The sequence below is a fragment of the Anser anser genome (genome assembly GCF_964211835.1).
Source record: "Anser anser genome assembly, chromosome: Z".
NCBI classification, from domain to species: domain Eukaryota; kingdom Metazoa; phylum Chordata; class Aves; order Anseriformes; family Anatidae; genus Anser; species Anser anser.
The window spans coordinates 75391986-75419498 of NC_139723.1; the positions used below are offsets into that span (position 1 = coordinate 75391986).

At 35.1% G+C, this 27513-nt stretch overlaps 1 protein-coding gene across 5 annotated transcripts in view; it reads right to left on the minus strand.

Annotated features, from left to right (window-relative positions):
• SPEF2 (sperm flagellar 2) overlaps positions 1-27513 on the minus strand; it is a 69486-nt gene that overhangs the window by 2925 nt on the left and 39048 nt on the right. For 2 of the 5 annotated variants that reach the window (XM_083818520.1, XM_083818519.1), the window contains exons 20-32: positions 24577-24704; positions 24334-24472; positions 21125-21262; positions 18443-18603; positions 17412-17598; positions 16455-16617; positions 14140-14262; positions 11795-11933; positions 10252-10481; positions 839-2031; positions 519-736; positions 224-432; positions 7-130 (exon numbers count right to left, since the gene is read on the minus strand). In XM_083818520.1, coding sequence (XP_083674646.1) covers positions 7-130; positions 224-432; positions 519-736; positions 839-2031; positions 10252-10481; positions 11795-11933; positions 14140-14262; positions 16455-16617; positions 17412-17598; positions 18443-18603; positions 21125-21262; positions 24334-24472; positions 24577-24704 — 3152 coding nt within the window. Of the gene's footprint in view, positions 1-6; positions 131-223; positions 433-518; positions 737-838; positions 8501-10251; positions 10482-11794; positions 11934-14139; positions 14263-16454; positions 16618-17411; positions 17599-18442; positions 18604-21124; positions 21263-24333; positions 24473-24576; positions 24705-27513 lie in introns of those variants that run through there. The other 3 variants (XM_083818523.1, XM_083818522.1, XM_083818521.1) reach the window with 3 other exon arrangements.

Here is a 27513-nt window from a genome sequence, read left to right on the forward strand (position 1 = left end):
TGTTACCTGTTATATAGCTCTAATTTCAACATGCTCCATTCAGTTTCAACTTCATTGATTTTCACACTAGCAGCTTCTAGTACAACTTCATAATGTTTAGTCAAGACAGACACTTCCTTTTCACCAAATTCTATAACAGAGGCAACAGAAAAATATTTTTGTACTTTAAAAAAAAAACTTAGAATGTGCATTTCTTCAACTAGCTGCTATCATAGTTCTATACCTTCTCTCATTTTGTCAGGCCATAGTTTAAAACTTCCAATAGTAGTTGCTCTTAAGACATCTTTACTTGCATCACAGAAACAATTACGTAGCCTCTTCACCAAATTACTTAGTACTTTGGTTCGTACTTCTGAAATATTTCCATTTCCAACAAGCTGGTGACCATGAAAGTGCTGAATGGTCTCCATTAGGCGTTCCTTTGGACCAGCTCTAAAAGATTCAAAGTACAAAAAGGTATATAATACTCTTTTGCTAGACTGTAAGAAATCAGGACTCAGTCGTTACAAATGTCAGACCTTGTTTGATACATGTGGAGTGTTTCCACTGTTGACTGCATGGTTGCAAATATATCTGCAATGGAGGAGTTGTGATCCAAAGTAACACGTGACAGAATGTTGAGGGCATTGATGACATCCAACAAGAAATGGGAAAACTTGACTATCTCCATTTTCAGAAGGAGGTGTAAAAGTCCTTTGACTTTCTGCCTATTTGAGGCTCTTGAATCTTTTTCAACCTGGAAATCAATATGGAAACAAAACGTATCAGGTAAGTGGACCAAAATTAACCATAGCAATTAATTTTTCCAAAATTTACATCCAATTTTTAAATCAGTTACCTTACTCAGATGTAGAACAATCGCAGGATAACCTTTAAGGAGAATTTGTAGAGCTGTTTGTAGACGAGGAAGCCACTGCGAGCCTCCAATGCGAGAAGGAATTGCTGGGCGTATCCTGATGGCTTCATACGTGGCTTTGAGATTATTCTTATTTAGAGGTGAGTTATGATAAAAATAATACATATTTCTCAAGCCATTGGTTAAGATATTGTATAGCTGAATATTTTTCAGTGCTCCTTTGTAAGCCAGCTTTAGGCGGTGAGCAAAACAATGCACAGACTGTACACAAGGCTGAATTTCCCTCAGAAGCTCAGCTACCCCATTGTTTTCTCCTATCATGACATCTGTCCCGTCACTTCCAAACCCAACTAATTTTCTTGACCAGTCTTGGCTTCCCAAATTGAGCTGAAGATTTATTTCTAAAATTTCCTCAATTGCATTTTTTATACTTGAAGCATCATTTTTTTGAACAGGTTGAACTCCAACAATCTGGCAATGGACTTTTCCTTCATTTGCAAAGCGCACATAGACAACTGCAGCTGCTTTGAATATGCTATCTGTGACTTCATCACTAATGAGAGAAAAGAATTTACATTTCTCCAGTTTCTCTTTTAGAGCCCTTCTTTCTACTTCAGCGATAAAATGTATAAATATTCTTGCTGACTTGTCATTTCTAAATACAGAACCAATATCCACTCCTTTCATATCATCTAGTTTACACATCCAGTCAAGGTCTGTAAAGGGACGACCAGACTTAGCAATAGCATGGCATGTTCTAAAAATATTTTCTACTCTTCCTAATGTTATGGAGTTCATACTCTTCAACATCTGCTCAGCAGAAGCTCTATTTGGTGAGGCAGTACTGGCAGCTTCCATGCAGGTAGCCCAGGCATGAGCTTCACTACTCTGGTGTGTATTTATAAATTCAAGTTTGAAGTCATCAGTGCCAGAACAAAAATTATGAACGTTTTCCCCCAAATCCACATTATGCTTGCGACACAATGCACAGAACATTATTCCCCTTTCATCATCATATTTTAACCAGGAGTACTTTGTTAGCCATATTTTTGGAAACTGGCGATTCCTCTTTGTTCTTTGATATTCCAAATCTTTCTTCTCCTTCCCTTTGTCACCAACTTCTCTCTTGCTAGAAGAATTACTCTTGCCTTTAAATTGCTTCAGTGCTCTTATGGCTATAATTTAGAAAGAAACAACTAAATATAAACTAGTTTTTATTTAATAATTTATCAATTGCTTTTTTTTTTTTTTCTTCCACATTTAGTTTGTTAAATTGGGACTGGACTGTGATTTAAAATAAACAGCCATAAAAGGGAGTAAATAAAACTGAGATCTCCTCTTACACCACTTTGATATTACTCAGGACCCTTGTAAAAAATGGTCAGTTTTGGCTATAGTTTCCTTTTGACTACCAGAGGTTTGTCAGAATCTGCAACCAGTAAAATGCAGCAACATAGATACCATTTTTGAAACAGAAAAAAACAGAGTCAGGGAATGGAATTCAGTATTGTCTTTGAGGAAAAATGTCTCCAGAAGATACTGCTGACGTCACAAGCCTATTATGATGACAATTCCACCTGATATTAACAGAAAATTTTACTTGGAACAAGTTCATAAATACATAACCAAATATCTGTCCCAGAATGAATAAGATGTTCTAAAGCACATTTAACTGACCTGATCATCTTTAAGTATGTTTATCTGCAGAAAAAAATTATTACTGTTTTGAGAGAGAGGAACTGCATAAGCTTCACATTTTGTTTTCGAAATTGAGACATTCTCAAAGCATCGAGATTGTTCTCAACATTGTTCTTCCAAATTGTTTTCAAGGTGGTCATTCTTATATTTTGTACTAAGAAGTGCAATAAGCTGACATTTTTGAAATTTTTCTCTCTAGAGCTCATGAATCTCCTACCTTTGGCAGGTGATTTAATGATTCTTTTAGTATACAGTTGCCATAAGGTCACGGCTTGGAAAAGAAAGCAGCCAAATAACTACAACAAATTCCAAGGAGAACTTAGGCAATAAAATTTGAAATCTATTCATTGGAAAATAGGAGAAGTAAAGCACTGATGAACAATTTGACTCCCACCATCCTTGCTGTAATTTGTACCTCAAGAAGCAAAATTAACAATTATATTAAGACAATCATAGAAAGAACTGGTATTTTGGGTGTTTTCAAAAATCTTATGAGAAAGACTCCTTGTACTCCATTCTTGTCTATTGTACAAGAAGGGGCAAACTTTTATATATGCATTATAGAATTTCTGAGAACAGTTTGTTCCCATTTTATTATAAGCATCCTGAAAGGCTATAACAGTGAAAAAAATGTTAGGAACATGCAGTTTAAATATATTTCTAGTATGAGTAATTCTTTGAAAGAGCTGTTTATATCTAACAGAAAACTTTAAATCCATGCTAGCAGCTGTAGTCCATGTGAACAGCAAAAACAAATGGACTTCCGCAGAAGTTTTCTTTTTCTGAAGTGTGCCCAAGGACACCCAGGACCAAAAAGAGAGGAGGAGAACAATTCTTAATAAACAGTAAAGATTGAAAACCTTCCCTAGCAGTAGGCAGCCACAAAAACACAATAATAGGTTAAAAAGGAGATAGGAGGCAGGATTAAAGGGTCTGCAACTGCAGAGGTCAGAGGGTGGAAGGGGAAAAATGGTTCTAATATGATAATGTGTTATGATAACACCTCTGCAGTGCCTACTGCTTCTTGAGGTGTATGGGAACCTTGTTTTTTTTTTGTGTGTGTTGGTGTTTTTTGGTTTTTGTTTTTGGTGCTGATTAGAAAAAAATAAGGATCAGAATAGGTTCTGTGAGCCACTGTCTGAGATAGGATTCCCTATAAGGTGGACTTTCAATGTCACTAACATTTTTCAAGTTTTGATTTATTTATTTTTTTATTTCAAAACACAATGGTTTTAATCTCTTGGAAAATTCTATTTTGTACATCTTGTATTTACAAGTGATCAGCTGTATGTGTTTTTAGAAAGACAGTATATTCTACAGTATGTGAGAACAGTAAATGCTAAGAGGAATGAATCATCAGATCAGATCCCTAACCCATCTAAATTATGATGATCCCTATAAACCAGACTATATTCATTACAGGTCTTCTCTCGAGTATATTCTTACCACACTTACCTAAGGAAATGAAGGTTATGCAGCTGTGCTGTCTCTGCAGCTCTACATAAATTTATCTGCCTGCCAGTTCTTCCTCACTGATAATTTCTAAATGGCCAGTTTGAACCAAGTTTGTCAGTAGGGTAGAGATATGAAGTTTCCAAAATTTTCTTCCAGATCTGTTCTGAGGAACAGGACAATGATACTCATATCATCCCTACTGAGGAAAAAGCAGGGAGATGCCAAGCTTTTAGCTGCTCTGTGGCCAAGACTTGTATGTCAGCCTACACTCAATTCCAGACCACACACAACATCCAGTGTATTTGGCCATCGCTGTGCAAGCAAAAAACATAGATAAGAGGACATGGAAAGAAGACAATATTTTTTTCAAATAAGGCTAAAAGACATGGAATGGAGCAGGAGTTAGGTTACTGGGAAGAAACTGGGAACATGGGAAAAGGGCTGGATTTATTGCAGTGGTACTGTGGAAAGAACACAGGATACAAAACGAAATCTTCAGTACTGAAAAAAGTTCAAAAACAAAACTTCATCTTCTCTATTTATGGAGCTACTTCTTTTTGACAAAAAAAACTTTGTCATCAATGAAATGAAAGGGAAAGCATACGCAGAAAAATCTACATAAGTTAGCTCTTCATTAAAATCTGTTAAATCGGTTTTAAAGTTCGTATCATTCAGTGATATACCAGCTGACATTGACATGCATTTACATCTACTTTAATAAACAGTGCAGAACTATAATAAACAAATAAAAAAAAAAAGAAGTTAAGATTATGACCACATCTGAGGCATTTTGAAGTGTCATAAAAAGCATAAAGAGCAGTCACCATGCCTCAGTTATAAGACACAGGTACATACAAAGAGACTGTTTTCTAATGACACACAAGACAGCAGTATAATATTTTGATTTTAAATTCCAGTTCGGCACTGTATGAAAATAGGGTTCCTCTCTCTAAACTGAGGAACACTGTAGGAAATATAGAGATTAGAAATTTATACAAGCAACAAAACATGAAGAAATTGTAAACCTACACTAGAGACAAGAATTATTTTAACACTTCATTCTCTTTTTCAAGTTTACTCTACTCTATCCTATTATATTCTATTTTTTGGCTAGATGTTTGGATGACAGAGATCTATGCAAGTTACACACCAGACTCTGTAGCAATACTGCAATGGATAAATGAATGAACTAAAGCCTTAGGCTGAATTATATTCATCCAAATTTAGCATTTACACCACTAAAAGGTAGTAATAGGGGATACTGTCATTCAGTGAAAAAGACAGGAATCTCAAGAATATGATTCATTCCCAACAAAGAAATTGAGATACTCATCAGATGCTCATCACCCCCTGCAAGTGCTTCTCACTGAAATTCTCGCTTTATTCACTAATTATTATTGATTCTGATGTGTTACATGCCTAATCTTTACTAATTATCAAGAATTAGGATTGTAAATTTAGAATCTCAGAGTAAGTTATGCTAGTTGCTGCACAGGTGAAATGAGGGGAAAGGAAACTTCCTCTGTTATATTCATAGGGATCTTGATACTGGGATATATATATTCAAGTGCACAGACACATACAAAGATGTTAAATGTTTCATAAAAGTAATTGGATACACAGATTTTTAAACGACATAGGCAGACAGTAACAGCTACTGAAATTAAATAATATACATGATATTTATTCAGTAAAAGACTAATGGGGGGTGTGTGTGGGGAAGTGAAAGTAAACGTAATTAGAATTAACAAATTTTCCAGTATCTGTAAGGAGAGGTATTGTACCTATCCTGGATATCTGATGAAGGGCTTTATATTTCAAAAGTTTAGGCATTTTCTATCTATATTACTGGTCGAGTAATATATTATTATCTATATTACTGGTCGAGTAAAAATAGTTCCTCTGCCTACAAACTTAGACTTTCTTATTTTCAAGTTTTGAAAAAAAACACATTGAAATCTAGTCTTAGAAAAGATAAAAGTTACAGATGAAGAACTTATTTCCATATTTGCATATAAGTTTCAGCCCCTATTCACACCAAAGTCAGATCATGAGGGCTACTATCATAAGTTCATGAGCTTTTTCTACAAAAGTACTTCAGAAGAGGTAGCATAACCTGTACACATTATTCATGGTCTGGGTGCAATTTGGACTGTGACACTAAGCAAAACCTTTTATGAAAAAGACAAAAAAAATAAACAGAACTACATGTACACTGATATGCTTATCTGTTCCGAATCTGACAGCGCAGCAAAACTCAACTGAGAAGTCTATAATTAGAAAAGAAATAGCAATACAATTTGGTCATTGATTGTCTTCTACGGTTGACAAATCTGGAATCACATTTGGCAAAATTACTGAGACTGTTCACATCTTAGCAGACTACTTCAAAGTTTTTTAAAACAGTCATTTTAAATTTTGGATATTGGATATAGAAGTTCTTAAAGCCTGACTGAAAATTATTTCAGATAAATAATCAGTTCTATAATTCAAATTGGGATTGCTCATGAAGATCATTGCTGTGGAAAAGAAAAAGAAAAAAAAAATACAATTTAAAATTCACTCCAGTCATAAACTGAAGAATAAAAATCTAGGATAGAATATATTTTGACCAGTTTGGTAATGCAAAGCATTACCAAAATTGCATTCTCTGAAGCACCTTTAAACTTGAGAAATTTCAGACGCATGCTATTTGAATTGACAGTAAATGCGATCATAGGCTGAAAATGGTGCTAAAGAGAATCAGAGGAGATGAGATCGATCCATGGTTAGTTTAATTTTGTTCATAGGAACAGAACATGTCGAAAGAGACTGTAGAAGAGGAGAGGAAAAAAAAAAGAAAAAAGAGTGTTATCAGCTCCATTTCAGACCTGGCACAGTTCTTTCTATAAAAAAGAAGCACAATCCTGAGGCAATATATTAAACCACTGTTAACAAAAGGATCAAAGGAGTTAGTGAAATCAACAAATACTGCAGAGCCACCCTGAGTTGGGGCAATGGCACTTGAATTAATAAATTAAAACATTTAAATATTTCTTTATCAAATGAAAGACTGGGTCAGTATGTAGGAAGGTCCAGCAGAGGTCACAGTTTTTGTCCATCGGTGCTTAGAATGGCCAGTAATGTGCCTCCACGGAGAACCAAGCGTGCAGGATAGAACAAGTTGTCTGTGATGAATCCGCAGTTCTTTAATACTTTAAATTCCTAGGGAACACAAAACTGTTTATAATTTTATAAGATTTCTTTTGTAAATACCTAATAATTTTAAAGTATATTGGTAGTCCCATTTTTTGCTTTTTTTTTGTCAATTTGTTAGACATATTTGAAAACACATCCTTTTGACGTCTGCCAAATATCCTGTGAGAAAACTGTTTACTTCCAACCTCATAGTTTCTCCTTTTTACTCTTTGCTTTGCTTGGTTTTCCAGGTAAATTGAAAGATGATCTTGACCTGATGATCTTGAAGGTCTTTTCCAACCTTAATGATTCTATGATTCTATGATTTCAATTAATTCAAAATTCTTCTTTATGAAATCTTCACAATGCTATACAAAATCAGCCTAATATTCCATTTTCAGAACAACTTTAGGAATTTTGCTATTTACATAGTATAGAGGATTGGTGGATTTATTTTATTAAAATATGTAGACTTGCCCTACAGTCTATGCCTCATGTTCTCTGATTTATTTGTATTACAAATGCTCAGTGGACTGCCCAGGCAAGTAGGAATTAAAAGATTAAGATGTTTGGCCAAAAATAATCTAGATGTTTGGAGATTCTGCAGTAGAAAGATTACTAGCTGGCTACTTTTTTGTATCTCCTTTAGAGCTAGCTGCTATCCAACAACTTCACCGCCAACGTGCTGGGTGCTTTAGTGTATTTCCTTGTTTTGTTCGATACAAGAGTAATCATGAAGGAGGCATATATTTTCTGTTGGGCATTCTATTAAACAAGGGGAGACAGAAGGATGTAAAGAATTTTTCCTGATTTTCTGAGAGGAAGGATTTAACTCTCCCTGTAGAGTCTAGTGCTTGTGGTGATGGGTAGTGGTTGTCTTAGGAAATCTGGGATACTTTTACAGTGCGTAAGAGAATGGAAAAAAATATTTTAAAGATGACTTGCACAATTCACATCCTAAATCAGCTGTCCAAAAAGGTAAATATTTTGACTTAATAGTCACCAGGCAGTAGAAGAATGCTGTTGCATGTTCTTGAGAACCTCACTTTAAATAATTTATTTTCATTGTTCCAGAGTGCAGGAAGGGGCAAGAGAGGAAGAAATTACAAAGAAATACTGTCATGCTGTGACAGCTGGATATCTCTGTTGGAGCTAGGGCATCCCAATGGAAGAAACAATGAAGACCTTATGCTAGAGGATATTTATCTCCTACATTACCTATACGCTTCCAATCTGAAAGTTTAGATGAATTCCTGTATACTTGGAGAAAATAATATTTCAGCATGAATCGGAATGAGTTTCTTCTATTTGCACCTGATAAAGAATTTGAAATAATGAAACAATGAAGGTTCAGGATAAAGTAGATGTCCTGCTATACAAGACACTTACTGTAGCAATTGTTCTGTCATTTGCAGTGTTACCTCTGCTGACTGCCCTGTGGTTTGCTGGAAGGAGTCTAAAGAATTGTTTCAATCCTATGGGATCCTAGCAGGCACCATCACTCCAATACAAATAAAAATGATTGTATGTAACTTGGGTCCTGCCTAATTGTGAGATCAGTCCTAGATCATTCTGTCATTAAGTGAATGAAGAATGTTGGATAGGAGCCTTCCTGGTATGAATTATATGGTCTAACAACACTAAAATCGTGATGTAAGCTTCCAGAGTTTGGAACCTATTATGTACTTAGTCTTAAAAAGACTGAGTCTTACCTTCCAAGCTAATTCACAAAGAAAAAGTTTGCTTTGTTGGGTCATTTTAGTGAACATAATATCAAAAAGACAATATTGTGGAAAGTTAAAGATTTCATTTGTATTTTTGCTATCTATTACAAAGGCACAATGAAAACACTTTTTCTCTATCTTGAAAATTTCAAGAATATTCGAGTTCATATTAGACAATGTTTTTAGTTTTAAATATTTTAATTAAGGAATAATTCAAAAAAAAAAACTTTTAATGGGAATGACCAGTCAAAACTGGTATTTGCGTAGTATGTTTACCTCTATGGCACTAATGATTACAAGTGTACAGATTTTTAGTTTCACATGGCATTATATATGCAATAATATCTGCTTCCTTAGTCTCTGTAGAGGCATTTGGAATGCTTACACACACACAAATAATCTCTGCATTATAGATAGAATGATAAACATCTTTCTAAAGGAAAATTCTTAACATCATTCTTCTTAAAATGCGTTCATGTTCAAAAGCTAAATGGAATTTCTCCATAACTATGCGTGAAAATAATTTCTGAATACAGGATTACATTCAACGTCATTGTGCCTTTGTGGCCTTATTATATTGGAAGAGTTGGATCCAAAATTGTAAGTACAGGTTTATGGATTCTGGTTCACAGTCTTAGTGGCACTTGTACTAAAGTCACAATTGTAATCTGGAACACTGATAGTAGGGCAAACCTCTGCAAATGCGTTTAACTATTTGCCATCTCAGTTTAAAAATAATGTTTTGACAGAAAGTATTTTTAAATGTCCTAAACTTAAAGTTCCCATAACTAGAGGGTAGGTACACAGTAAATATACTTACAAAGTAAAAAAAAAAATGAGTTAATACTTGCAAATCACCCAAAACAACTGGCATACATTTACTTGAAGAATATAATCATTAACAGTTTAATAGACCCTATCTAATAGTTTCATAAAAACAGTGTTTTCTTCAACAATGTTTTAAAATAATACAGCTTCAGTGTTTACTGAGTTCTGAATTAGTAAATGAGTTAAAGACTTGCATTTGAAATGATCTCTAAGCAAAATATGATACGTAGCACTTTAAAAAACATACTACAGTCAGAGTTAGAAGAATATTAAGCACATGGTCTTGAAGATACAAAGCCCATGAAAGAGACACTAAAAGCTTTCAAGTGGTCTGGTATTTCACATTTCTAATATTTTACACTATAACTTTGCTTCTACACTTAGTGCCATCTTTAACTGTAGTATGATCTTTAACAATATAGGTGACTAATATTTAGTACCTCCTTGCAGTTACTCTTTTTTAATTAGCTATCTAACTGCCTTTCTGGAATGAAGCTGATTTTTTTTTCTTACCTTTAGGTGCCACTTGTAGAAACTGCTTATGAAATGTATTAAGTTGTGAAATAGTTAGAGTACCACTTTCAGAGGTCTCTACTTGTGGAACATGTGGTGAAGGAACAGGATCAGGAATCACTTTTACATCACTGCTGAGGAAGAAATCTGTTTCTTCTAAAGTCATTTCATACTGGATTTTGCTAGAACACTCAATGTGGTGTCGTCCTATCTCAATGAGCTTTTCAACACTGTGAAAATGTAAATGCAGGAAACAGTAAGTACTTTTTAATAGAGAATGTTAATATCAAGTTCAAATTTTAATGTGTTTACACTCTGGGAGCTTTCCTGAAGAAAGAATTACAAATCCTCTTTATAAATTCTGTACTCAGCAAAATCATTATGAAGTGTACTCCTACTCTGGCAGCAAGACATTTTATTACTGTGGTAAGAAATTTAGGCAGATCTAAGCCACATAAGAGACCTGATGGAAAAATATGAAAGGATGAAACTTTATTTATTCCATAAATTTTATAGGAGAGATACACATTCCATTTGTAATCATCCTTTTGGTTATTCTCAATGCCTCATCCCCTACTCTGCCCCTAGATTGTAGATCAAAAAACACTTTCTAGAGTAGCATTCTGCAGAGATACATGAACTGCTGTTCCAAGTCTGATGAGCATGACTTATACTTTTTAACAGGTATAGGCACCAGATTGGCCTGGGGTCTCAGGATTATGCTTGCATCCATTCAAAGGACATGATATTCTGTAAATAACGTGTTTTGGAAGACATTGTTGTCAGGAGGGCCAATAAAACTAGCAGGTAGAGCTCAGCCTCTTTGAGCTATTGCCTGTTAGAGCCTTCACATATTACATTCTTGGGTGTGCACTGACATGAACCAACCAGGACTGCCCCAAGTATGCTTTGAAATTTAGCACAGGCCAGAAATATTTTCCATAAGGCAATGTGACATCTTTCTTCTGGAAAGTAAAACACTTTAATGATATGGACATAGGCCACTCTATGTCAGGTGGCCTAAGTGTCACATAGTGGTTCCAAGCACATTTTGCTAGAAGAGAAAAATGGCCAAGAAAAAAAAAAGACATTGAATTATTTTTTTGATAAATGCTATACATAGTGTTTATGACAGTAGGTGGAGCTTTCCAGTATTTGTATAGTACAGAAACAAAACAAAACAAAACAAAACAAACCTACAATCCAAAGTGACAAAAACCACTGAAATGATATACAGACATCTAGGAAATTGAATATCTGATTGTCTGATGATGCTTATAAATTGCTAAATCTGTAGTCTAGCAAAACAGTAAAACTGATAATTAATTACCTCTACCATTGCCAGCAGAACCTTCTAATTATTGAAGAACCGTGTTATTACCATTCAGTTATTTAAGATAAAATTAAATTTTAGCTCATGAAATGAAATGATTATTTTCTAATACATTTTGCAAATTATTTGCTCTATATAAACAACCACCTTTACCAGCTTAGTCCATTAAAAAAAATAAATGAATCCTGCTCAAAATTGGATATGCATTACCTGGACATTTCTGCTAGGAACCTGGCTCCAAGCCACTTTTCCATGTCTTTATAAGCTTCTTCTGCTTTCACTGTTAGTTCTTCAATATATGCTAACGCTTTTTCTTTTATAAGTTCTAGACGAGATTTTGTGGCTTCTTCTGTTAAAATATTTTTAATAATAATAATAATAATTAATACTTATAAAATTTCAGGAATTTTCACCCTTAAGCTCCTGATGTTTAACACATTAACCTGTACTTAGGCAGCAAAATATTTATTTCTCATGTTCTTAAATTATTAATTTTTCAGAATCACCCTTATAGCACCATTTATTTTACAAAACTGTGTATTCTATAAGCATCAGAATTCACAGGGTAACAAATATCTTAATAAAGCTAATGCAGAGGTGCAGGGGATGTTTAAGTACACAGTGACATCAAACTAAATTAACACTATATAGCAAACAGACCTAGAAGCGTAACAATGCAAGTGTAACATGTTATAGATAAATATTAAAGAAAACATTTCTAAAACATCATCTATGTTAATCATGACAAAGGTTTGCTTTTCTTTTCCTAACTTCCACTTCTTCAAAATTAACTTCATTGGTTTTGCTCCAACCTTCCTACATATGACTATTTTATACCCTAAAACTCAGCTTTCATTTGGTTAGTGACCACTAGGAAAGTAATTAATCTCTACCAAAATTATGCATAGAGTATCCAAATTAAACTTTTAAAAATGCTGGGAATTTCAGAATTCAGAATTTGTTAGTTTTCAGAATAGAAAGAACTGAGAGAGTCTTTCACTGAGAGACTAATACAGAAGAAAGGAGCTGAAAAGACAAGATGTGAGAACAATGTCCAAGGTGAAAAGGATATCAACTGGATGAAGAGACAGGTAAGGTAATGTGTTGACAGAGACATGAAACAGACACTGACAGTTTTTAAAAGCCTTAGAAAAGAAGAATGAGAGAAGAGTAGCTAGAGATTATTCTCAATCTTGAACATAAGCAAATTCAGTGTTCAGCTTGATTTTTTCTTTATATTTAACCTTCTTTGAGACAGAATCTTTCAAATAAGTAATATTATATAGTAATTGGCATAGTGACTTCAAAGTTAAAGAATGTAAAATTATTTATATTATAATTCTTACTCTATGTACTACTAAGCTTTCAAAATACTTAGGTTTGGGGCTAAAACTTTCTTTAGGCAGCTAGTGTAGAAAGATGAACTGTGAAAAGTATGAGACAGGTCCTTTTAATGTTATTTCTCAGTCACAGTAGAATGCAATACTGAGCACTTCCTATATTAAGCAAGAAAGAGTTGATCAAAATTTTACACCTAGCATCGATTTGGGTCTCATAGAAAGGTTATTTGATTTGAGGGCAAAGACATGGAAGTTCTAAGCAACTGAGAGTATCTTAAAGGAAAGTGGTAGATGTACAGACATTTGGTCTGGTGTGGAGCTAGAGAAGCCTTGTGAATCTGTGTTTTCTTTATTAACTGCTGTTTGCCCTCTAGTTTTCATAATTACTACGCAAAAGTTAGCCCAGCCAAGGAAATACATGATGGGTTAGCTAACTGCTGCTGAACAGAATGTGTAACAGATAAACTCTACCTATTCTTTAGTGAGAATGAGTTCTTTTTATTCTACTCAAAACCCATCTTCAAAGAAAAAAAAAAATCAACTCATTTTCAGTTTGGAACTTCTGTTTTTCAGACATCCACTTTTTGTTGAAAGTGACCAATTGGCTTGGAAGTTATTGGGCAGAACAAAGAGACAGAAAACTGAGTCATACATGGGTTTTGGAAGGGTCTGTTTAGTAGGGGCTTTGGAAGAAAAAGCAAATATGTGTCTCTCTGCTTAAATCCTGCACAGCTTGAGGAAGAGGAAATGAGAGAAGAGCATCAATGAAATATGTAATTACCAAAAAATTCTTCCACAGATCAAAACAATTCAAATACTGAACTCAATTGAATACTGAAGAGTGGCCCATCCCAAACTTATCCTTTCATGAAGAATACTTGCTTAGTTGTGGAAATGACATGACATGACATGACATGACATGACATGACATGACATGACAAGAAATGAAATGAAATGAAATGAAATTAAATTAAATTAAATTAAATTAAATTAAATTAAAGAAAAACATTTCTATCTTGGTATATCTATCACAAAATTCCCTGATGACTACCACTCTAAAAAATGTCCTAATTTCTTCAGACACTATTTTCTCTACTTTACTTTACTTACGCATCCATCTTCCCCCAAAGAGCTTCTCGTTAGTTTTGACTGTTACATTACCTAAATTAGGAATAATGATCACCACCAAATGTAAGTAGCCAAACAGTAACATACCCTCATGTTTCAGGGCAGCAAAATATTCTTGCTGTATTTTAAGTGTCAGTTCTTGCTTCTTTAATTCTTCAGAGGTTAAAGGAACTGGACTGACTTCGACCACAGGTACGGTAGAAGGAAGTCCTGCAGAAAAATAGTCCCCCTCACAGTCTTTGGACTTTGATGGTAATTGTGTGTGTCGCATTTTTTGAAATGAAAAATGGCACTTTCCACCTCACTTGGTATGACCATTTATGAGCACGCAAATGTGTTTACACAGTTGTCTTATGTCAACAAAACAGCTAGTTTTCTTCAAATGTGATTTACATCTGCAAGACATGCTAAGATTAACACTGAGTAAAAATAGTCCAACATATACATCTGTATTAAAATTGGTTAAATAACATTCCAAAATGTATTTCTGAATGGAAAATCATGACTAAATAGATCCGCCTCCGTTGTGATCCTGGAAAGTCAAAATGGCCTCTTTGACCTTAAAATCTACCAATTTATAACAATCTGTACAAAAATACACCTCTTTTAAAAGATAGCTGTTCCTGCTGCAGCAAAATCAAGTTTAGCATTCTGTGAGCTACCTTTGCATCTTGTTTTAGCTTACCCAGCTGTGAACAGATATTGTAAACATGGTATTTTGTCATGCATAAAATTATTTCTGCATACATAACACCTTGACTATTATTCAAAAATATTAATCTTTGTAACTGCTTTATCCTAGAAGAAAAGCAGATGAAGCTGTTAGAGAAAATTACAATAGCATCTGCATGATACATAAGGTAAACATAAAGCAAACAGTCAAATCTTGAAGTGATAAAATTACATGCGATAAATTGCAACGCTCAGTTACTAGCCTGTAGTTCTAACTACGGGAATTCTTATGTTACAGGAGCACTACAGTAACTGTTTTCATAATAAACAATAAAACAAGCATCAGTTGAGATTTTATTTTGTATCATGAGGAGTTCACAGCTGAGCTGTAGTCACACATCTATAACTTCCTTTTTATCTATAACTTCCTATAATTTTTATGACTTCAGGTAAGTCATCTAGTACCAGATCTGAAAAAAAAATATTTCCAAGAAGCAATTCACAAAAGCCTAACATAGCCACTTAGCATACAATAGCTGATAGCTGCTGATTTCCTATCACAAAGCTTTTTTAGAAAACTAAACATCTACGAAATTCTTGGCTGGATTGAGGAGCTAAGTACATAGCTAAATCTCCCTGGAGCTCACAGATTCACTTAGTATTTGCAAGGCTATACTTGTTCACTGTACTATAAGCACAACTCAACCAGAGAGGCAGGACTGAGTACATTGCAAATAAAATGGCTGTCAAAGAAAAAATGCTACCTGCCTTATGCAAAATAACTCTGCAGTTACAGCTTTCTCACAGGAAATTGAACACCTGAATTTCAAGTTACCCCAACACATGGAGGGCTCAAGCCCCTCTCTTAATATGCAGAATGTCTTAACAAAAGACACAAGATTCATACTACTAAACTGACTTCTTGCATAAGCTATGACTTTTGCAGAAAGTTGTGGCAGTTACTTAAACCACTACCTGCTCAAGGAAGTATTTATGAAAAAATGTATAAACAGCACTGAATGCCAGGAGTCTTCCCAGCAGACTGTTAGATAATTACTAAGCTAAAGACATAGAGTCTTCTAGGTCTTTTTGTCTTGTGCAAGTAAAGTTTGTATTCTCACGTGCACAGTGAAAAATAAGAGGGTAGGACAGACTCTTGCTAGGCCTATGTGCAAGATCTACCTCAACAGAAGTCTGCTCTTTTTTAGGACTATAAATACTATTAGATTTTATTTTCTTCACACCATCTTTAAGTTATATTTTAAAATGATGGACCTTGGGAGATCTAAATTACTGTAATTACTAATGAATTCATTCAGAAATATCTTCAGATATTGGCTAATGTATTGATTTTGTTCTTTTTTTTTTTAATGTTTGAAACATTTTAGCTTGACTGGAAAGTATGAAGAATTCAATGGGAATTTATTTAAGTTGATAGTTCTAACTCCCTAATTCCACAACAGCACATGGATAAAAATTAATATTTACTTTTTATTTTGAATATCGATCCATATATAATAATAACAATAACACATAAGATTAAATATACCCAACTGTCATTCAACACCCTCTGCATTCCTTTATCATCATCAGCTTTTCACATATTTGACATTTAAAAAGAGAAATTAAATATTAACTAAATACCTTGGTTTATCCCTTTCCATATTACTGTCACATTTACATTTCAGTAATTTCAAGCACTTCTAAAACAAAGTCTGCATTTCAAATACCTGTCTTTTTAGTAGGTGATTTGGGAGAAAGCTTTTTGGTATCTTTGGCATCCTTTCCAGTAGCTTTGCCTGACATTGTCTGAAAAGACTTCAGATCTTCTTTCAAATCTAGCTGCTGTTCTTCTTCTTCCTCCATTTCCTTTGACTTCATTTCAGCTGTTACCTTTACATCATATTCACACACACAGTCAAGTAAATGGTATCAGTACTATGTAATTATTGTTTTAAATAGCCTATATTTACTGCAAGTAGTTGCTAAGACATACACACTTAAATAAAAGAGATATTTAAAGTAATAAATAATCAGAATGTAATCAATGTATCAAAAATAAAATTGTACAGCAAAAGTGTAAGACAAAGATGGTAGTTTTAATTCCTGTAATCCACTCTCTATCTATCACAGGGAAAAATTGTGAAATCTGAGCCAGATGTGAAATGTAAGACTGTACACAAGCAACACTACAGTTACACTGTAAGGCTGCAGAATTTCAATTGTTTTTAAATGATCATTATGAAAAAAAAAAAAAAAGAAGAACAACCTAATTTACTTTTAGCTATATATAAAAAAGGATGTAACCATGGTTTTTGAAGTTTTTAAAGTTTTGAACAAAACTTGTATCCCAGGACTAGACATCCTTCTTCTCATAGTTCTATTGAAGAATTAGGGGAGAGTTTATCATGGAAGAAATAGATATATAGATCCAACATTCAAGTATTTATCTCTGTACTGGAATGAAAGAGTCAGTTGCAAATATGGAGGTGCTGCAGATCTGATAATACACGGATCCCAACACTTACATCATAGAAATGCAAATGTATTCAATGGAAATATCAGCAGGGGAGTAACACACAAGAAACTGATACACAGTGTGAAGGCTGTGTGTCCAGGCTACATACTGAATGGGAATCCTTGACTGTCCTTTCCAGAAATCTTTAAGTAAACAAAACATTCCTTACCATATCTGATACTGCTGTTACTGCTGTTTGCCATGTATCAGAAATAAGATTTTCATCTTTGCCAAAAGCGGCTGCTACATTTTCAGAAGAATTCTCATCCTTAACACTCTTCAGTAGAGTTCCCCTGTTTTTTAACTTGGCAATATTTGTTTCCGGTAAAGGCAGTTTAGAAGAAACTAGAGGAATCCTGAAAAATAAAATATAAGGCATAAACCACTTCCCCTTTGTAAAGAGATACTTTATAACTATTTTGGAGAATATGTTAAGAGAATGAGAATGTTATTTTCAAAATTTATCACAGCAACAGAAAAAGGATGAACTTTCCTTATGACCATTAGTGGTAAAATGTGTGCATGACAAGAAAATTGGCTAGTTTAACTCTAGAAACCAAGGAATAATAATAGAGGGATAAAACTATGTCAAACGTCTGTGTGATCTAATGACATGGGCTAGAAGCACAGCCTCATTATTCAGATGTTTTCTAAATGAGCTGTAAATATTAAAAAAAATAGGTGTTGACAGCATTTTTGATATTGTGAAATTATTTGATGGTATCCATTACCTTTAATATTGCATTCAATTCTGTGAGTTTTTCTAGGCTGCTTTGGTTTATATTTGTCATTACATGACCCATTTCATTATGTTTGTCTGCGCACATATTAAAACTGTTAATGCTCTATAATAACATTTAAGTTAGTTGCATGAGGATTGTGCTGCAAACTGTCAGCAATGCAGAGGGAAGTAGGAAATATTCCTAGAACAGATTTCTTTCTAAGGCAGCTTTTGAAACATTTTACAATTCAGAGTTGTATTAGTGAAAATGATGTGAAAATGAAATGGTCAATCAAAAATCAGAAATAACTTAAACGGTCAAAATGATTTAAGATTTATCATTTGACTATAACCAGTAGTTTAAAATTCTTATTTCCCAGTCCTTTGAAATACACCCACATTTACTTCCACATTCACCCACAAAGCAATGAATGCCTTATAATTTTTTATATTTGCATGATTTAATAACGCATTTCTACCTTCTTGATTTGTTCTGATCTTCTTTCTGTTCTATATCAATAATATCAAGCAATGGGAGTCTAGTAAAATCTTGACTGTCATCTGTTGGGATTTTTCCTTCCATTGCCCTGTAGTAATCATGAAGAAGTCTCTTTGTATCTTGGAAACGATCCACTTCAACCTCAAGAAGAAAGAACATAAAGACTGAAATTCAAAACAGGACAGAACAAAATTCTGTTACATTTTTAAATACACAATAACAAAAGCGATTCTAAAACATAAGACTTTTAGGGAGAACAACAAACATAACCATATTTGTTTGAATATTTATACTGTATTTAACGCATATTTCCACTTGCATCAACAATGTCTTTGAAATTTACATTCTTAATTTTCACACAAGAATTTCTAAGGATGATAAAAATCATAGTTGTTAGAATAGGAAAAATATTTCCAATAGGCAATGTTTGATACATTAAATTTAATTATATTTTCATGTGTATGTATTCCTGTGCTAGCAAGCATCCCAGCACCAACAACAGCGATCACTTTGGTCAAAATAATTAAAATCCTTAATAACATAAAATGAGTTAAGTGATGGAGAAAACAATTTATAAGCCACACAGTTTCTCCTAGACAATGAAATCAACAGACTTTACACACCTAAATACCTTGAAGGTTTTTTTCTGTGAATCTTCTCAGGAGAAATCAAGATTCAAAAAACATTTAACACCTGTCATGTTTTGATTTATTGATACAGAACGGTGTTAGTTTTTAACTGACAAAATTCATGGGAAAATGCACAAAACCACATTCACAAAACAAAGAATAAAACCTTTGCGGTGTAAAACAGCCCTTATCCATAAGTTAAGGAAAAAATATATTATGACAGTGCACACAAAGAAGGGTGGAAAGAAACCTGATGTAACCTTCCTAAGGTTAAGACTTTGTTAAACGGAATTTATACAAATCTGTATGTTTATACAGTAACAAAGCCACCTGGAGAATATATGTAACTTCCCACAGAAAAAGCCGCAAAAGGAGAACTCAAGACCAACACAGTCTATTTTTGGCTGTTTCTCAAACCAAGCCATAACTTAAAGATTTAGTTATTATATTTTTATTTTTGTAGTTGTAACATTGATAATTCATTTAATTTGGGGAGTATATGTAATATGGGAAAATAATATTTGGGAAAATGAATAAGGATAATAAATAAGGAAAGTATAAATGATTTTTTTTAAGGGAAAAACATAAATATTACATATTGTTAATATATTTTTCATTTTAAGTGTCTATTCTGCATATCCACAGAAGACATATCAAAGTAGATAGCAAATCTCTTCTGGACTGCATCTTACGTGTCAATGAAACTCTGCTAAAGAGAATTAAGCTTGCAAGCTTATACATGAATATTAAAATAGAAAAAGATAAGATTTAAGCTCAGCGATATCATTTTAATTTGGCTTCCTTGTGTGTATTATTTAAAATACAGAATTTAAATACACAATAATATAAATACCCTAATTAGAGGAAGAACGCTGTTCAGTTAGCAGGTATTTGATACTTAGATCTCTTAATTTAGTCAATGGCCTTAGTCTTTATTTGTGGCATTATTTAGGCTCTTTGAAAATAGGGTTAATAATTTCCCTACTATAGCAACTGAATTTACTTAGATTGCCACAACATTCATGTAAGATAAGAGAGTGGTTCCCTTGTTTAATAAGCCTGTAAAAATAAAACAGAGTTAAGGGTCAGGGAGCCCAACCAAAAGTGCTTCATCCTGACTTTTCAACTAAATTAGCATAACATGGCATGTGTTTAAAGTACTTATTTCCCCACCTTCTTTAATGCTGCCAAAACTTTTAAAGCAAGGTCACTCAGTTTACAGAAATGCCATTCCATTCCATTCCATTCCATTTCAGCCCTAAACCCAATTTATCCACCTAAGAATGGCAGTCACAGGAAAATAAATCTTACTTTACTTCAGGAACTGAAGTAATTCACAGTCTCACTGAATGAGAAGAAAGGCATACTGTTGGGAAGGGAAGAGCCACCTAAGTGAATATGGTCTTGTGAAAACTGTAAAGTTAGACATGTGAAAGCTGTGCCACATTTAAATGGATTTTCTCAAGAATAACAAAAAACATCACTTTCTCAAAAACATTCCTCACAACTATATATATTTTTTTAAGACAAGGTAAAATTTCAAGCCACACTGGTGAAGTTACAACTGAAATAATTTCTTGATATGGGAAACACAAGACAACCTTAGCAGTAAGTGTGTCTACAACCACAGTGAATTATGTAATTTGTAAATAAAAAGCTGATATTACTACAATCACTCCAGTATAATCAGTTTTGACATTTCTGTTACAAAACTCAGATGATTCAGTGGACTGATAAAACTGCAAAAGTAGCACTGTGCGTTACAGATTGAAAGTTCATGGTGTTGGACAATAACAATGGTGTTTTTCTTAAACTTTTCTGCTTGCAAAATGGGTAAGCATATGGATTGTCATCCACTTCTAATCTCTAACATTCTAGATAAAATCAGAAGAGGCATGAACATTTGCTTATCTTATTCTCGATCCCTCATTTATTCAAAGCCAAACATGAAATTCTTCTGAGGCTTACTGTCTTCCAAATCTAATTAATTGTCTACTTGCATTGCAAACTCTATAGTAGAGTCTATATCATACCTGCATAAGTGAAAAAAAATGGTTTATTGCGAGCCCCTTATGATCCAGTAACCAGCCGTCATTCATGATATCAGTACGTTCCTGCTCTGCTTCTTCCCTTCTTTTATCACAGATATCCCAGAGAAGATCTCTTAAGTCCTAAAACACAAAATAAAATATGAGAAATAACTATGAAATAAAACACACATACATTTTTATTTATTATTAAAAACTATATTTTTGCCTGTGCACAAGGCATCTTCCTCTTAATTTTTTTTTTTAAATTTTTATTACAGTCAAAGCCTGGTCCAAGAGTTATGTGCTTATAGAGAGCTGACAGAAAGTAGTTTTACAAGTGTACCAAACAGAAGAATCCAGAGGTATAAGATTAATGCATAGGACAGTACTTGGCTGCCTTGCTTTCACCAAGCAAAGACTTATCTAAGCCAGACAAAGAGTTTAGAACATGAATAGCTAAGCTCCTAACAGTACCAGCAACTTTCCACTTGAATGGTTTGCAATATAAATATAAGGAGAATTCTAAGCGGATGTGCAATATGAACGATCCTGAGAAAATCATCTCACTGTTCAAACATTCTGCTATTTGCATAGCTCCATTCTATTCTTGCTTTAACATGGATGGTGCTATGTAACTAAGTAACTAAGTGCTCTTCAACTAGTGACTATATCTAACAGCAGCTATGTAGCTCACTGTCAACACTGAGGACCTAGTAAGCATAAAACATGCATGAAAACCTTCTGTTCCCCACTACCATTTCGGCATGGAAGTGGCATGACAGACCTCTATGGAGTAAGAAGAGACAAGAAAAAGAAGCTGTTAAATGCTGTGGTATGCTCAGGCGAGCCGTTTCTCAGTCTCCAAGCAGTTCTACATCACCTGATTTATCCTGGGAAAAAAGGAAAGCTGTTCCAGACTACTACCCTTACAACAAGGCGGTTAGGCTTCAGGTGATGAGAGATTCAATATTCACCAGCTCTTGGTCTCAGCCTAATCAGTCAAATCCTGTTAGTCCCACTGTATCCAAAATCTTCAGACAAATTCAGCTGTCCTCAGTAGGACAAGAGCCACAGGGAAGCTGACAAATGAACAGCCCTTGACCTACTTTACACATCAGTGGCATAGATAGAAGGTAGCCAAATTGAATGCTATCACATATTTACGGTTGTTCCGCACTGTAGGATATACACATAAGGAACTGTTACTGAATAAAAAGATATAAGCTTACAAATGACTTGTTTTGTGGATACAAACAACACAAACTAATATTTTGCACAAACTGATGTACAGTTCTTTCCAGTATCTTCCTGCAACACGTAATGAGCAGCATTTTCTTCTTTGTTCTCATGTTATGCAGGTCACATGTTTGATTTACTGTAAATGGTGACTACAGCTGGAACAGTAGATGGTGAGCTATCTTTTTTCAGGGAGAAGCCAAAAACATGTTTTATGTGTCTTTCTTTTTCTCTCTCACCACTCTTTCTTATTTCAAAGTGAAACAGCTTCTCTCTCCTTCTTTTTTTGTACTCAGGTAGGGGAAAAAAGAAAAATGAATGCATGTGCTAAGTTGTCTCCTATATGGGACAAGAGATGTAGTGGGGTCAAGTGACTTACCATATTAGATGATAGCAAAGTCATGAGCGGAAAGTGAGAGAAATTGCTAAAAGGCAGTGTAACAGAGATCTTATGCATAGCAATTCTGTTATGAGTTTGGTTGCCAAAGCCTTGGATGTCAGAGCCTTGGATGTCAAAGCCTTTGAGGGATTTTTCACACATAGCAAGATGGGATGTATTTTTCCATTTTCCAGTTGGTATCAGAGAAATGTGGTTTATGTGGTTTCACAACGTGGCAGCTTCCATTGTGGATAGTGTTTCAGAAAGGGTCCAGCTGAGATGACAGAGTTCAGCAGTCTGGGAAAGCGGAAATGTTTAAGGAAAGACATTCCACAGATTCCAGCCCTCTTCATTTCCTCTCTCTCCTTTTCTAGTATCACGGAAGGATGAATGATAGAATTCTCACATTTGTGGAGGTACAATGGGCAAGCTTAAAGGCACAGAGGAAGCACCATCTTCACATTCACCCACAGGTTTGGAATCCACAAGGACTAGAATGGGTAATTTGGAAACAGAATTCCTGGTAGTCATGTATTAACTACAAACAGTCTTACTTATGGTGTTTAGCATTATCACAATGCCTGAGACTCACTGCCTAAACGTCCAAAAAATATATCACTATCTCATCCTCTTAGCCTAATTTGAAATGGAGAATGTCAAACATGGATCTCTGTTACGAGTGAAAGGTCAAATACTCAAAATTCTAGCTTTCTAAAATATAAGACAGAGGGATTCCAGTCTTTTTTATAATTCCATTTACTGGAAATTAGGAATATGAATGATGATTTTTAAGTCTTCTATTTCACCCTATTGAAATAATGCTATATAGAAGGAGGTTCTATGTTTTTTTCCACTTTAGTGAATTCTTCTATAATTCTACCAATGTTCCCTACAAATAAAAACGTCTGTCATTTTTTTCTCTTTTCTGGGAGCATTTCCTGACATGATTTCAATGAAAGATTATGCAGAAGTACGTTTCTTCTGAAAGCAATATAGGATAGTGCAGAATTCTGTTTATGTCTGTTCTGAAGTGGGAATCCAATAAATTCAAAGATAGCTCCATTTCCTGCCTATGTTTAAATTGGCTCCAAACTTGTTAGGACCTTTACAGCTACGTATTTCTGTGAAGAAGAGCTCTCAGGAGATGTATGAGAGCAAAGACTTACCTGCGCCAAAACATTTCACAGAAATTCTCTGTACTTTGTATGAATCAGCTTTAGCACACATATATTACCATATCTCATATACGGAAAAACTAAATGGCTGACAAGATTTGCCAGAATGTTATAGAAATGACCAAACCTATAAGTAAAATTTCTGAAAAATGTAAAGAAAAAGAAACCAGAGAAATTCTTACTCTAAACTGTACCAGAATACAACAGTATAACTTAAAGAAAGAAGCAAGAGATAAGAAAGGTGTGGCCACAAGCCAGACCAGTTGTGACGTGTCACTTTATGTACAAGAGGAAGTGAAATAGTTTAAGAGGAGTGGTAAGAGGAAAAAAAATGTAAATAATAATATCATTCATGTTACACTAAGGTTGTATACAATCAAACAATACTTTAGGGTATATTATAACTTTTGTCATTTACTTACAGTAACTCTTTGATGTAGTTCTGCTTTTGTTTCCTCATCTTCTCGCAGGTCATCAGCAATTGAATTAAAATCTGATTGCCACTGAGATACAAATTCCTGCTTAAGATCTGGGCGCTTTAAATAATCTTGGAAATTTTTTCTGTAAATGATGGTAAAAAACTACAGTGTTAAAATAAAAATAGAATGCCAGATTAAAAATATAAAATATGAATATTAAAGTAGTAGGCTACTTTTTCTACTCACCTAACATCTGCTAAGTAATAAATTATAGAGTGCTGTTCATCCCTTAGGCATCTAAGTATAGCTTTGATGGTATTGACATATGCATTTTCTATGTTTTCCCAGTAAGGTACTAAAAAGTCAGATATCTCCTGTATTTTTAAAAACATCAAAATTAATTGATACATTTATTGGTAATCCACTTAGCTGTATCATTAGCAAATATAAGAAAGATCATTTCATGAAATCACATTACTGATTTCTTTCACTACGTATTTCTTTTGATTTACAACTATTTACAGCTAATTATAAACACTACCAACATATAGGTTATCCTATGCATTTCTTTGGAAAAAAGTGGCCATACTCAAAATGAATGGGAATTACCAGCAAAATACTGCTGATATCTGCTTTTTGATATATTCATAAATTCAGTAAAGAAGGATGAGTATTTAGGTGGTACACAACTGTTCAAACTAGTAAAAATTAAAGGTGACTGTCAAGTGTTGCAAAAGTGACATTTGACTGACTGACTGTCAAAAAATGACAAATGAAGGCCATGACCAGAGGAAACACAACATACTGACTTATGGGCTGTAGCTACTCAGAAAGAGATTTACAGCATATGCAAGCTAACTGCAGTTATAAAGTCAAAACTGGTAAACATTAGGAATGGAATTACAGAACAAAACACAAAGCATCATTATGCACCCCTCAAATCCACATCCTGAATACTGCAAGCAGTCCCAGCTCCCCATCTCAAAAAATTTTCGTTGGAACTACAACAGGCAGACAGAAAGTAGGGCAACGGTCATGACTGAACATATTGAACTGCTTCTGCATGAGGAGAATTAAACATTATGACTGTATTGGAAAAACAATATCTGAGGCAAAATGAAGAAGGGAGATAGGTTACATGGCTCTAATACATAAGTACCTTCAGAGGGTGAATACAGAATTATTTTCATTGTATCTCACAATACAAGAATGTAGAGTCATCAAATGACCCAAGCAGACAACAAGTTTAAAGCAAAGTGACAGAATTTTTTATTTTTATTTTTTTCAGAAAAAGCAGAATTATGCAGGCCATATCATGGAGAACAAAAAGTAAATTGCTTCCAAATAAGCAACTACACATAATGATGGAAGAAAAACCTGCTGAGGGCTACTGAAAACAAAGATGCAGATATAAAGTTATCTCAGGAAATTGCTAAATTTCAGATCTTAATTTCAATACTTAATGCTTTCTTTGCCTCAGCCTTTAGTAGTAAGACCAGTTGTTCTCCTGGTAACCAGCCCCCTGAGCTGGAAGATAAGGATGGGGAGCAGAATGAAGCCTCCATAATCCAAGAGGAAATGGTTAGTAACCTGTTACACCACTTAGATACACACGGGTACTGAGGGAGCCAGCGGAAGTGCTCACCAAGCCACTTTTAATCATTTATTGGCAGTCCTGGCTGGATAGCCAGATGGCTGGGATGTCCCAGCTGACTGGAGTCTAGCAAATGTGACGCCGATTGACAAGAACGGCCAGAGGGAGGACGTGGTGAACTACAGGCCTGTCAGTCTGTCCTCCGTGCTGGGGAAGGTTACAGAGCGCCGCCACCTTGAGCGCCATCTCGCGGCACATACAGGACAACCAGTACAGGACCAAGCCCGGTCAGCTTTTTGTGAAAAGCAGGTCTTGCTCAACTACCCTCATCTCCTTCTATGACAAGGTGATGCACTTAGTGGATGAGGGAAAGGCTGTGGATTTTGTCTACTGAGACTTTAGTAAAGCTTTTGACACTGTTTTACACAGCATTCTCCTGGAGAAACTGGCTGCTCATGGCTTAGATGGGTGTGTGCTTTGCTGGGTAAAAAACTGGCTGGGTGGCCAGGCCCAAGGAGTCGTGGTGAATGGAGCTAAATCCACCTGGGGTCCAGTCACAAGTGGTGTCCCCCAGGGCTCAGTACTGGGTCCAATTCTCTTCAATACTTTTATCAATGATCTGGATGAGGGGATCGAGTGCACTCTCAGTAAGTTTGCAGATGACACCAAGTTCAGTGGGAGCATTGATGTGCTTAAGGGTAGGAAGGGTCTACAGAGGGATCTCAATAGTCTGGATTGATGGGCCGACACCAACTGTATGAGGTTCAACACAGATAAGTGTTGACAACAACTCTGCTACAGGCTTGGGGAAGAGTGCCTGTAAAGCTGCCTAGCAGAAAAGGACCTGAGGGTATTGGTTGATAGCCAGTTGAATAAGAGCCAGTAGTGTGCTCAGGTAGCCAAGAAGGCTAATAGCATCTACGCTTGTATCAGAAATGGTGTGGCCAACAGGTCTAGGGAAGAGATTGTCCCCCTATACTAGTCTCTGGTGAAGCCAAACCTCGAATACTGTGTTCGGTTTTGGGCCCCTCACTACAAGAAAGACATCAAGGTGCTGGAGCATGTCCAAAGGGCAACAATCAGCTTAAGAAACATTTGAATAAACTGCAAATACAGGATTCCACAGGTACCCACATCTGCTGAGGGAGCTGGCTGATGCCATTGCTAGGCCACTCTCAATTATCTTTGAAAAGTGATGGCGACTGGGGGAGATTCCGTAGGACTGGAGGAATGCAAATGTCTCTCCTCTCTTCAAGGAAAGAGTCCAAAGAAGGGCAACAAAGCTGGTGAAGGGCTTAGAGAACAAGTCTAATGATGAGCAGTTGAAGGAACTGGTGTTACTTAGCCTAGAGAAAAGGAGGCACAGGGGAGACCTTATCGCTCTACTACTACCTCCACAAGGGAGGTTGTAGCAGGGTGGGGGTCAGTCTCTTCTCTCAAGCAGCAAGTGATAGGCCTCAAGTTGTGCCAGGGGAAGTTTAGGTTGGATATTTGGAAAAAAATCTTCACTGAAGGGGTTGTGAAGCATTGCAACAGGCTGTTCAGGGAAGTGGTTGAGTCACCAACTCTAGTGGTATTTAAAAGACAAG